This window comes from Lonchura striata, chromosome 1, assembly GCF_050655825.1.
Source record: "Lonchura striata isolate lonStrDom1 chromosome 1, ASM5065582v1, whole genome shotgun sequence".
NCBI classification, from domain to species: Eukaryota; Metazoa; Chordata; class Aves; order Passeriformes; family Estrildidae; genus Lonchura; species Lonchura striata.
In genome coordinates this window covers 67,906,190-67,919,635 of record NC_140703.1, presented here as the reverse complement: position 1 = coordinate 67,919,635, position 13,446 = coordinate 67,906,190, and the positions used below count along the sequence as shown (strand labels likewise).

Sequence of the window (13,446 nt, the reverse complement as noted above, 5' to 3'; positions counted from 1 at the left end):
TCAGATACAGATAGACCCTCTGTTTCTTTTTAAAAATATTATTGCCTTGTTTGCTTTAACCTGTCTTAGGAAGGCTTTATTCCTTTCTCTTCTCTCTTTTCAACTTCTTTCCTGACTGCAAAGTCATAGCAACTGTGGTGCACAAAAACATCTCCAAAGAAAATACTGATAGTGGATTTTATAGTGTACAGTAAAAGGCTCTGGTAAAAAAAAAAAAAAAAAAAAAAAAAAAAAAAAAAAACAAAAGCTATACTTTGAATAGTATCTCCAACACAGACTTTTGTTTCCTAAAATTCTCAAGATGCCTGTGTTCAGGTAATTGACTTCTTTCACTCTTAGTTTCTCAGAGTGATTTTCTACTCTACACAGATGATTTAACTACTTCCAAAAGTGATATCATTAGGTTCATCATTAGCTTGGATTTTAAAAATAACAAAATCAACAACACTGAAGAAAGGACCTGTAACAATGGTTTTTTAGCTCATAAACTAGAGGCTTGGACGCTGATACTCTGTCTTCCCTAACCAGGAGTTATCTTCTGAGCCACGGGTCAAGAAAATGTTAATTTTTGGAGTATTTTAGTAGCTTGCCTTTTATAAAACCAATCATGAGTATTAGATTGTTGTTGTTGGGTTTTTTCTAAGATGCATGACTTGGTCAAATCTGTAAATTTGTATAATCAGTATGAAGCACTTTGCTGATTAGTGACTAGATTGCACAGCTGTTCTTTGAGAAATTTTCCTTATCTATGCAAAGCTATCTTTTTTCACCCACATTAGGGAACAAGAATTGTGAATTTTGGCCTGATTTTTAACTGTTGGAAAAAAAATTAATTTATTAAAGGAATAGTTCCGTAATTGTAACTCTCTACCCATTGACAGCATATAGTCTTAGTCTAGGAAATCTCTCTTTAATCCAGCTAATGTACTGGTTTTGTTTTTCATTATAATGCAGAGGAAGTTTTTATTGCTTTTAATGAAAATTTTTAAGGAATTATTGCAAAAGAATGTAATCTTTACTTGCTGGAAAGAGAGATCAACCCTTTTTCATCTCAAGTATCAGAATTCTTGATGTGAGAGAAGCAGTAGTTTTTATGACAAAAGCTATTTGTGATGCATTGTGAAACTTCGCTTTAACTTAGCAGTATATGAAGTAAAATCCTGATAAATTTAATATCAGGTGGTTTAGATTAGTTTGAAATGTCATCTTGGAAATCCATAGTAACAGTAAAACAATTTTAAAAAATTAGTTTGTTTTCTTGGATTGGGTTTGTTTTCATTTATAATCAGAAAGAAGTAAAAATTGAACTCTATGAGGATGGATTTTACACAGATTATTGCCTGTCCTTTATAATAAAATGTACAAGGTGTAGCAGTGAAGCAACATGAAGGTACTTTGCTGCACTAATGTTCATTGGGTGACTGCATGAACTGCAGAAACAAGATGTTTTTTCTTATTCTCTGGACAAGGGGAAACTAAAGCTTGCTTAAGGGTGAAAAAGAAGACATGACCATCTGAAATTTATAAGAAAATCTGAATTAATTATAGTTTCTAAATTATCACATCATTCTTTTGATGAGGGGGGGAGTGTTGGGGGGAATTAAGAAGTTCTGCCTAAATTCAATCTCCTTAGAAAGTCACCAGGGTCAGCTTCAAAAATATGGTTTAAAATCCTTGGGTTTTGATCATGTTATGTTTTATCTTCTTAGGAATGGCAAAATTCTATTCAGAAGAATGCAGGACTTGCATTTATTGAGCTCATCAATGAAGGAAGGTAATGAATTTTAAAGCTTTTGAACAAGTAGTCATTTTGCATTTATTCCATTGGGTGATAATACTTCCTCACCATCTGTTCCAGAAAGATTCTGAAAAAGCCATGTTAATTAAGAGTTTTATTGTATAGATACTTTATATAGTAAATATTTAATTTTGAAGTGTGTAAATTTTGAAAATTTTGTTTATTGACAGAAGGAAATAGAATTCCCTTGAGCCATATATAAGTTTAGGGTTATTTGAGAATTGAACCACCATTCTCCAGAGCAGCAAGGTTGTTTTACCCAGACAGTCCAGGGAGCCCAATCTGTAAAACCATCTGCTGCTCCATCTGTTTTAGGAGCACAGCATTCATTTTACAGACATACTTCTCTATACTGTAATTTCATTACTGTTTTATCTAGAATTTCCAGCCAATTTGAGTCCTGTAAACCACACATGACATTATGTTTATATGAGCTTCCTTGATTTTGAAATTTTTAATGAATTTTTTTATCAGTCCTAAAATAATTTTAATTCTATGTGTTCTACTCTGTGCATTGTTTCTCAGTACTTCCAGCCAGCAAGCTGGGAAGCAAAGGGAGACTCTTTGGCCCTTCTTGTAGGAGAGAACCCAAGACAAACAAAAAAGAGATATTGTCATTTTATGTGTGATTTCTTATTTTCACCAGTGATATCTCACTGCCAAATGAAGTATCAAATCTTCTCTTTGTAGGATATTTTTTGTCTAGCTGATATTTCGGTGTTTAAATCACACATTTGTTTGAAAATAAATTTAGAAAATGTCAGAGTATAGAAATGCAGGGGTAGGAGTATCAAAAAGAAAAGGAGTGTGTTATTACCCAGTATTTGGCTGGTACAAATCCTCCTGGATTCCCTGTGCACACTGAAGTTATAGTGCTATACAGCAGTAGGAAATGTAAGCCACCCTATTGGAAATTCTTCTTGCTATGAAGTGCAAATATGAGTTTTTTACTCCATGATAGGGCTCACCTGAGTAGGTCATATGCTGTACATTGTACAAGAAATATTACCTGGCAACAGGCTCAATATTTATAGTAAGCTTATGTTCTTACATAATAATATGCAATACCATTTGGACATTTTTTATTTACTCAGCCAGGATATTGAGGTCAGATATTATTGCATGCTCACTATTGATAAAATGAACATTCTGAGCAAATCCTTTATCTGCATATTTTTATATGCATATTTTTATTTAGCAGTCAGGTTTTAAGATACCAGTGAACCTTCTAATCCCCTCTAACAATGACTTTACAAAAATAAGTATAATTTTAAAATCACTCCTTAAATCGAGTCATAGGAATGTCTAATCAAACTGCCCTTGGACAGTTCCTCCCTATAGTTTCCTCAGAGAGGTGTTTTAGAGTAACTGTGTGTGTTACTGGAATGCTCTTCTGTGCAATCAGCCTGTTTGTTTTTAATTTCCCCTTTTGGGGACAAAGATAACAATCCTTTAACTGAGAATTGTTATAAATATTTATTCTGCTTAATAGCTAAACTTGTGAATGCAATTCATCAATCATAGCTAGAGAATGCAATTGTGCAGTTGTCAACAATTAACAGGACATAAACAGTTGATGAATGTGCAGCTGAATTAAAGTGCTCCCTAGGATAACCTGAAATTATAAACTGGATCATTTAAAGGAATCTAACAAAGGATCTTTATAATTAAAACAAAGCAGGGTTAATGGGATGTAAAATTGCATATAATCACTGCGCAATAATGATTGAATTTTAAATTATTGAAAGCAAAACGAAGACTTAAGAATATTTTGAAGGACTTTCTGGGTAAGATTTTGAGACCTGGGAAATAAATCAAAAGTTTTGATAAATATTATTTTTTTTGAATGTGGATGAAAATATTTAGATTTAATGTGAAAGTCCACAGTTTTAATATGTTCAGCTAAACATCTATATTTTCAGATATGGATGCTATAAGGTGATTTTCTGAGTACCTAACTTTTGTTATTTCTTCTTGAAATAGTTTAAGTACCTTTTGGATCTTTGAATGTATTAGAAATGTTCTTTAACAAAATATTTCAGTACAGGTGTAGTTTAAATAATTACAACTATATTCCTGTTACTTTAACAAACTGCATTTTCATTTTAAATTGGTTGATTTATTGTTTCTGTGGTCTTTCGGTATAGATAATGCTTTTTTTTTTTTTGGAAGATCTGGATAACATATTTTTGGAATTCAATACAGAAACACTGGTTTCTAAAACACAGTTTTCTAAAAATAGAACTGTTGTAACAACTTTTAGTGTAACAAGAGATCTGACTACAGATTTAAATTAATTCTTTCAAGGTATGTAATGCACCTGAAAGATTTAGTGACATCCTGGTTCCAATCTTGAACTTTATGCTTCTATGTAATCAGTCTCCTGCTATGAATGAGTGATGTTGAGGGAATCACACATGTCAAGAGCTTCACTAACAGCAGCTTAATTAGGATTTCAGATTTACATTGGGGTGTACACATAAGCAGACTTCATAATTTTAGAGCTGGATGCATCTACAATGTTGGCTGTGAAAGGAGACATGGAAAGAATTCTAGGCATGATATGTGAGGGAGACAATGGCCCACATTTAAGTCGAGTAGTGATGGATGAGGGCAAAAGAAAATGGCTGCTTGATGACAAAAAGAAGGGATAAGAGCACCCACCTCAAGTAAATATGTATACAAAGGCATACACCTTGGGCAACTAGGAGTAGAAATTACTCCACATGAAATCACAAAACTATGATGTCATTGGGAGGAATGAATAAGATTTGGTGGGACAGCCTGCACTGCATGGCAGAAGTGTTACAATAGGCAGTTTCCTTGGAAAAGGTAGCCAGAGAAAGCAAGGAGATAGAATTTCCTTCACTGAGAAGAAGCAGTTCAGATTTTTGAAGCTCTTCAGTGGGATGGAAGATAGTCTAGTTGATAGCATGTAGGACAAAATGAAAGGAGAGTCACAGTGGTATTACAGACTACTCATTCAGAGTGAGGGAAAGGAAGAAGCATTCTCTAAATACCTTGAAGTGTCTGGATCACAAATCCTAGCTATCCATGAGGGTCTTTAACCTTCCTGACAACCTCTGGAAGTGCAACAAGGTGGCATGCATGTAGGGAAGACAATGACTGAAGACTGGGGATGACATGATGAGACAGATGAGACTGACACACAGCAGGATCTGCTGTTTACCAGTAGGCAAGAATTATTTTTGAATGTGATTAATTAATGGCACCTTTGGCTGTACTTGCCATGAAACAGTGATGTTCAAGGCCCCGAGGGAAGTGAGGATTGAGAGTAGCAGGAATACAAATTTTAGTCAATTCAGGAGCAGGTCAATCAGATCCCATGGGAGGTAAATGTATTCCTTCAAGGTAGTTCTAAAAGGTGTCAGATTTTTAAGTACAGAATTATCCAAGTGCAGGAACAGGAGAAAATGTATATGTAGCAAGAGAGTGGTTCAGCCAGGAAAATAAATTATAGAACTCTGATGCAAAAAGAGTACATAGGAGGTGGGACTGGAAGCTGGCTAGAAAGGAGGAATTTAGAAGTGTGAGCACGTGAGAAATATTGTCAGGAAGGCCAGCAGTCAGCTGGAAATGAAACTTGGAAGAGATAACAAGGATAACAAGAGCTTCATTAGTAGGGTGAGCAAGGGAAATGTCTTGTTGTTGAATGGGGTGGATGATTTAGTCACAGATATCACTGAGATGCTCAATGGCTTATTTGCCTCCATCTTAATTAAATTTTATCAAGGCTCTGTCTTTAGTGAAAGGGTTCAAGGAGGACATCTACCAAGAGTGGATAAGGTTTGAGTCAAGAGTTCCTTGGGGCAACTTGTCCCATACAAACCCATGATACCTTATAGGGTACATCTGGTGGTTATGAAAGTCTTTGCGAGGCTGATCACTGATCCAAGAAGTCAAGGAAATTTGGGCAGGTTACAGGTGCCTGGAGAAAGGCATACATTACACCCATCTTTAAAACATTCCTCAAAACCCAGGGAAAAGCTTGTCATTTTTTCTTCTGGCCCTTGGGAAGACCGTGCAGCAAGTCCCTTTGAAACACTTTCTGGCTTGAAAGAGAAGCTAATTGAGAACAATTCAACATGGATTTACCAAAGCGAAACCATCCATGGTGAACCTGCTTGCTTTCTGTGATATAAAAGATAAAACAGCCAGATTTGTGGTCACAAGAGAAACAATGAACATAATTTATCTTGACACTGGAAAGGTCCCACGATATTCATGTACCCACAATATTCATGCAGTTAGAACTCTACATTCTGAAGTGATGGACAACTAAATAGATAAAAGACTTACTACTTAAACAGGGTCCAAAGTTTGTGGTTAATTGGTTGTACCTTATCTTAATGTTTTTGACAAGCAGGATATCTTAGGGGTCTATCCTGCTTAAGAGATGGACTTTATAGGTCATGATCTGTTCATCTTTCAGAGCTGAATTACTATCCTCATAATCTATTTCCTTCCCCCATTAAGCTTTCTCAACACTCACCCCTTTAAAGAGATTATCTTTTTCCTTTCATTTAAATAATTTCCTTTATTTTTACATTTCTTTATTTTAAAGGGAAGTAGTCTAATTCTAATATAAATTTAATCTCATATTTAAAATGGTAAACTTTGCTCCTGTAATTCCATCTCTGTACCTAAGTGTGCTTTCTGCCTTTAGCCATGAAAATACATATTTTAGCATATCCACCTACATGGACCTCTGAGCATACCTAAAATTCACAAGAAGCCATTTTCTTTTAAACCTTGTTTTGTTTAAATATTTTGAAAAAAACTAACAGGATGTTTAAACAATCTGGAAATCAGTGTTTCTTTAAATTTTGATGAATTACTGATTCACTCCTGGAAGGAGGCTCATAAAGACATATTTTTTCCTTGTTACCTCAACTGGGATTGCGGGGGTAACTACATCAAATTTTCTTTTGGACATTCTCTGTTGCTGTTTGAAAATTCTGATATGTTTGGTTTGTGGTAAATTAGTTCACAGCCATTTTTCAATGTCTGCAATACTTAAATGTTCAGGCATGTGTTAAAAGGCATATCTATAGTGCCACTTTCCATATTTGATTTATGATGTGCATTTGCAGTTGGGTCTCTTAATAGCTCTCAAAGAACTGATTTAGGGTCCAAAATGGTTGCTGTTCCTTGTTTCTCTTTTGTCCATGATCTTGATTACTGGACAGAATGGGGACCTGACCTAAATCATCCAAGAAAGAAATATATTGGGTCATCAGACTATATGGAGTTCAGAGCTACCACATGCAAAGGATTATGGTGTGATGTGTAAAATCCAATATATGCAAATATAGACAGAAATTAACACTGGGGAAGCAGCAACGTATAAATCATAAATAAAAGCAAAAGTGTTTGATTATTCTGCCTTTGACAGATATAACCAAATTCTTCTGCTTTATTGTCATCTTCACTAAGTGTAACTTTTGACTGGAGGAATCCTTGATTAACTGTGGCTGTTTTATGGAAATTTATCCTAGATATCATCTTCCTTTAGCAGAGGATCCCTGTCATAGATACTTCTGTAAAAGTGGGCATTGAATGTCATATTTCTACTCCAGATAAAGAGTGAACTTGTGTCCCTTGTTTAGATGTGGTTATTCATAATCTCATATTCCTTACTATAGCTGTCCTTGTCCTAGCTCCAGACAAATACTTTGTGTTAGAGAAAGTGTGCATTGTTATGGTAACCATCTGTGTACTTGTGGGGTCAGTACACCTACAGTTCTTAGCTCTATTAGAAGTTTTGAGGTATCCTTTCCCCTTCTAGCATTGCCTGATCAGATCATTTCTGAAAGTAGAGGCTGAGATAAAGGCCTAATCCCGAGATAAAGGCCATCTGAGTTGTAACTGCTGGTCATGCATGTTTACTGGGTAGTCACTATTACAAAGAGACAGATTCCTCTTGATTTAGAAAATTCTTCTGCAAAATAACAAGTCTTTATGGGAGTGGAACAGATTCTTTATAGTCATCTCTGAGTTTTATTGAATCAGTTACAGCTTCTGAGACATCTCTGAAACAATTATAGTTACTCTCTATGAAATTTGTCTTGTCAGTGTGCTTATGTTGTAATTGAATAGCCAGTGTTTGCATGCTATAATTTCAAACTTTTATCTAGGGTATTCTTCATCATTGCTGTCTTGCAAGAAATGAAGCCTCTGTACTAGACATTACTTTGCAAAGTTTATAGGCATTTACTTTCAAAGATTCATAGCAGTACTGCATCTTGTGGAACTTCAAATTCCTCAACTTAGACTAGTTTATGAACTATCCTATTACAGATACCAGGAGCAATGATAGGTTTCATTCCTTATGGGTGCTATTAAAAATAATAATTGTCAAAAGAACTGTTTGATGAAAACATGGCACATTTCCACACTGTGCTGTGTGTTTTGGTTTTGTTTGTTTTGTTTTTGTTTTTTTAATAGAGCTATGGGCATATGATGAAAGTAAGTCAGAGAAACATCTGTTTCCCTGGACATGTGAGTTGGCAGAACTTCAGGAATGAATAGAGGAAGCAAGACCTTAGATAAATTATAACAAATGTTCATTTCATAAACTTTTTTGAAAATTGCTGTTTGGGAATGATCTGGGTTTTTTAGTTTGTTTAAAATAAAGAAAAGGCTGAGTAATGTAAGCTCAATCCTTTTGCCTAGCAGCATAAAAGCTATGAGCACTTTCTCTCTGTGTGAGATTATTACTAGGAACAAATGACTGCAGGATAGCAAAGCCCAGCTTAGGATAGTGAGTGCGACAAGAATTTTCATCCTTCAGTTCTAATAGGTGTACAAATAACCCTTTAATCCACAGTTAGATGTGCTGCAAGCATCTTATATTTTTTACAGGTTTCTAATACAGTTTGTGTGTAGTCTTATCACCATCTCTCTTTCCAAAACTCTAAAAAAGTTCTTCCTGGCACTGGCTGTTTATCTGAATGACTTCATGAAACGTGGTATTCCACAATCCAGCCTTCTTAAACTCCATTATCTGTAAAACAGGGGCTTCTGATTGGTTACACATACTTGTTCACAACTTCCTTTAACCTGTAAGCATTCTGGAATTCTAAAGTAACTTTGCTGAGGACAGAATTCTGGAAAGCTAGATACATGGATTTAAAATAACTTCTTATCTACTCCCAAACATTATTTACAAATAAATCATATTTATGAAACTTGCCTCAGTCTGGTCTTGCTCAAAAGTCTGAGATTTTTCCATTTTTAGGCTTAATGCACTCCACCATTTATTCCTACAGATACTTAAGCCTTGACAGTCTTATTATGAAGTATCAACTTATTTTAATTAGTTTTTCACCCATATCTTGAGCTGAAAATTCCACCGTTGTCTGAACAGAAAGCTCATTTTCCTGTACAAGGATTTGAGGCACAAGTGATTTCAGACTCTCTTTGTTGATTAATTCCTTACTGAAATTCTTTTGATCCGGTCTAAAACCAAGTCAAACCTCTTTCCTAGTAAAGGAACTTTAACTGTGGTTTATAAATTTGTGGGCATTAATATAAGTCAAGCTTGTCTGGGTGAAGAGAAATGTAAAGTTAGGTCATGTTTGATTTCCACCTTATGCAGTAAGGATTGCCACACAAAGAGGAGTTAAGATTTTTTGCTGGTTATCAGTTCTTGGCTGAGATCAGCCAATCTGGCAAGCACAGTTATCTTCAATAGTGGTAGAAGTTTCAATGGTGCAACTAAAGAAATGGTCATACAGGGTAAAGTCAAACATTTTTCAAGGTCAATTTTTTACTTTTTTTACTCAAGGCTTTTTTTTTTTTTTTTTTTTGGTAAATCATTAATTGAAGGAAATGAGAATAAAAAGTACAGCAGGGCTGTGGTGAAACTTCTCATAAAACTCCTTAGTCCTTTGGAAGTACTACATATGTAGAAATTTATAAATATGACCAGAAGGCCTGATTCCTTACTGTCTCAACTTTAAGGTAGCTACTAAGTCTGTCGAGGGTGGTGCTTGCTAAGACAGGATGAGGATTTAAAAATGTGAATGAGAACTGTGGGTATAACTCAGTCACCATGATAAGGAGATCTCACTAAAGGGTTTTTTTCTAAAGGACAGCAAAAATTAGAAAGGTCTCAAATTTTAAATCACCCCTTTGTATAGTAATTATACATTAATTCTTGTGCCTCCAGGTGCTTCTCAGTGGGATTGGTCACTCAGGTCTGGATGATGATCAGGGGAAGATAGAGATAATAGACTTTTCCCCAAAAAATAGAATGCTCTGTAAAAAACTGTGGATGAGAAACCTGATTGGGCAGATAACAGAAATATCAATCAGGATATACTGGGTGGGTTTCACTGCATTAATATAAATGCTATACAGTGTAATGTACTATATAAATATTTTTATAATGTAACAGTACATAGTGTTCATATTCTTGAAAATATATGCATCTTTTGGAAATATCTGAGGTAAAAGACCAATCTGTCACTGAAATTTTCTTGTGCAAAATCCCAGAATTGGGGAAAACAATTCTAGAATTGCATCAGAAAGGGTATTTCCATTGAAGTAATGCAGCATTAATGTTACTATGTAAATAGCAACAGAATTTGTCTAGAATACTGCTGACAGTTTTGGATATGCACTTGCAGAAAAGGTAAAATCTAATTATGATATTAGTAAAACTCCTCTTACCTACTGTTTTGCCATCCAAGAAAAATCAGACATCTGGTTTACTTAGGAATAGGAACACATAGACTACCAGGAGATCATAAAAAGGAAGAATTGTATAAACCTAAGGGCAAGGTTTGTGTAAAATGAGACAGCAAAGACTGCTGAAGAATACATTTGGATTGGAGAGGAAAAGGGTTCTAAGCTTCAGAGAACCTTCCAAAATTTTGTGGGAGGCAAGTAACTCAATCACATTTTCATATAATGAAAACACATTTCAAGAATTAGATTTAATAAAAAAGCCTTTCATAAGCTAAAGGCAGTTTATGAAAGATTTTAAATTATGTAGTTGCCTGTTGTAATGAAGGAGTGAATTTGCTGACCTAGAGACCCTTGTTCTTTTCTCTTACTCTTAGTGTGGGAAGGGAGATATTATTTTTTTTAATGTACTGGAAGTCCTTCATACTAATGAGAGTAAGATTTCTCCTGATTTGGGATTCATTCTGACTAATTTTGTTTTACTTCCTTTGAGAACCATAAAGAAGTTGTAGGCATTTTTTTCTCAAGCCAAAAAGTTTTTTTGGAACTTTTGGAGGATTCTTTTTTTTTTTTCTAATAAACTTATGCTGTGCATTGAATTATTCAGGATATAGATAAATTGGTTAGTATTCAAAGGATGACAACATTATCATGCTTGTTCATCAGGTATAAACCTCAGTACACTGTGTAGTGCTGTGTCCATATAGATCTGAGATTCTGGGTTAGCTGGCTCTGCTTTAATTCAGTAAAGAGTTTGACCATCTTTTATTTAGTAGGAATGTAGCTTGAGAATACATAGTAGCTTTCAGTTAAAACTAAAAACCAATACCAGATATTATTTTTAATAGAGTTTTTAAAGTTTAAATGCTAAGTTTCCTTTGACAAGCAGAAGAAGCACAGAAGCATGTACCTTTGCAAAAACCTTTGTTGGACATAGCTTCTGCAACCTTGTAGTTGCTGCCTCTCAGTGATGACAAATTTAGCTGCTTTAATTTATTACGCTTCTGTTTTCAGCCCTGTATTCTTGCACTTGCAAATCAAAACATCCGGGTCAAGGCATCTTTCTTTAAAAACACAAGATTTTTAAATGATGGCCTGGATTTTCACCCTTCTTTTTTTCAAAGAAGGGTGAAAATCCAGGGTGACTTTTCAAAGTCCGTCATTCTGTCAAGTGATTTTAGGACTAGCATGATTATTAATGGTCTTCTAGATGGAAAAACATTGTTCACTTAGTCTTTGAAGTTCTACCTTAGGTGCATACAAGCATCTAAGGTAAATGAATCACAGCATGTCTCTTATTACCACACGTTGATACCATACAATTTAATCAATGATACACATCTAAGAGGATGTGTCCTCTCTTTTGTGATAACCCTAATTTGTTAATGTTCATACAGTTTTTAATCTTTTTTCTTGAAGTCCCAATCAGTGATAGAAATGTGATTGTGCATAAAGTAGCTGGCAAGACACAGTTGAAATAATACTGAGATATCCCAGGTTGCACAGGATTGTATCCAGACAGCTTTTGAATTTCTCCAGGACAGGAGACTCCACAACCTCTCTGGATCACTTCCTGTGATCCACTTTTTGCCCACTGCCCCTTGTCTTGTTGCTGGGCACAAGGAAAGATCTGTCCCCATCCTCCTGACATCCACTAATGTTCATTCCTAATCCATATCTGAGGACAGTCCTACACTTACATCTTAACCATAAAAATATGAACACTTAACAGTAATAAAATTCTGAAACATATCTTCCAGAAGGGTAGATAAAAAAATGAGGCTAAATTTTGAAGACTGCACTGTAGGCAACTTTGGCCTTTCAGCTTATAATTTGCAAAAAACTTTTTGCTTTAAAATAGCAAAGGATTAGATATAATAAAAAGGGTTATTAAAAACATGAATATCCACTATAAAACCTTGATCTATTTTTTTTTTCTTCATGTCTAAAACAAAGGCCCCAACATTTATGGTTTCCCCTGCCATATACACATATTAAATATTAGCTCAGGGTTAGTGATTTCCTTTCTTCACAGACAGTAGAACAAAGGAGGCAGGAAGAGTTCAGGTCTTTCTGTCTTACAGGTCTAGTATTACAGGTCTTTCTGTCTTACAGGTCTAGTAATGATGACTTTTATATCTAATAATAATGAATTTTACTTGTGGTGCTTCTAACACCAAACACCAGCTTAGGGTTGAATTTTCTAGAAATGTCACAGCCTTAATATAAGAAACTCTGAAATTCTTTCCAAGATGCTGTAAGAAGGAAAATCCCAGACTATGTTCCACTTTCACAGAAAAATAGGCAGTTCTTCCTGATGCTGAACAGACCTGTCAGATCATTGCATCCTGAGAGAGATTTACTCCCTGCTGATAAGAGCAGAGTAATTTTTAATATAATGGCCAATCCAAGATATGGCCTGTAGCGACAAGAAAGCAGTTGGTTCCATTCTTGCTGCCCAAAAACACATGAGTGTTTTTAAACTGTTGTTTATGCAATTTTGTTATGCACTTCATTGTATTTTGTGGTCTTTAGAAAAGTCTTAATGTGACTGCCTGCCATCCTCAGTCTCAATCCACTTTTAATCTATTTTTCCCTCCTTTTTGAGTAAGATTGTCTGTTTCTGATACCTTGAAAACATGGAAAAATGATTACTTTTCACAGTAGTGATTGAAGAACTATATGAGATATTGATATTACTTTTCAATTTTAAATCTTCAGTAATTACTTTTTAAGACTGAAACTGGAATACCTCTATTTAATGTTTTTAATGGTACAAATAAAAGTTTAATCAATTTTCTAGATTTTTTTTTAAGTGACAGTGCAGTATTCATATTGAGACTGTTGTTAAAAATATACTCAAAATATATTCTTCCATAAAGAACTTTTGCCTTCAATAATAAATGGAAACATTTTTTTTTCCATTTAATGTGATT

At 34.7% G+C, this 13,446-nt stretch overlaps 1 protein-coding gene across 17 annotated transcripts in view; it reads left to right on the top strand.

The window, feature by feature from the left end:
• Positions 1-13,446, top strand: part of NBEA (neurobeachin) — a 450,877-nt gene that overhangs the window by 217,788 nt on the left and 219,643 nt on the right. For all 17 annotated transcript variants that reach the window (XM_085579109.1, XM_085579166.1, XM_085579149.1 and 14 more), the window contains one exon: positions 1,710-1,774. In XM_085579109.1, coding sequence (XP_085435235.1) covers positions 1,710-1,774 — 65 coding nt within the window. The remainder of the gene's footprint in view (positions 1-1,709; positions 1,775-13,446) is intronic.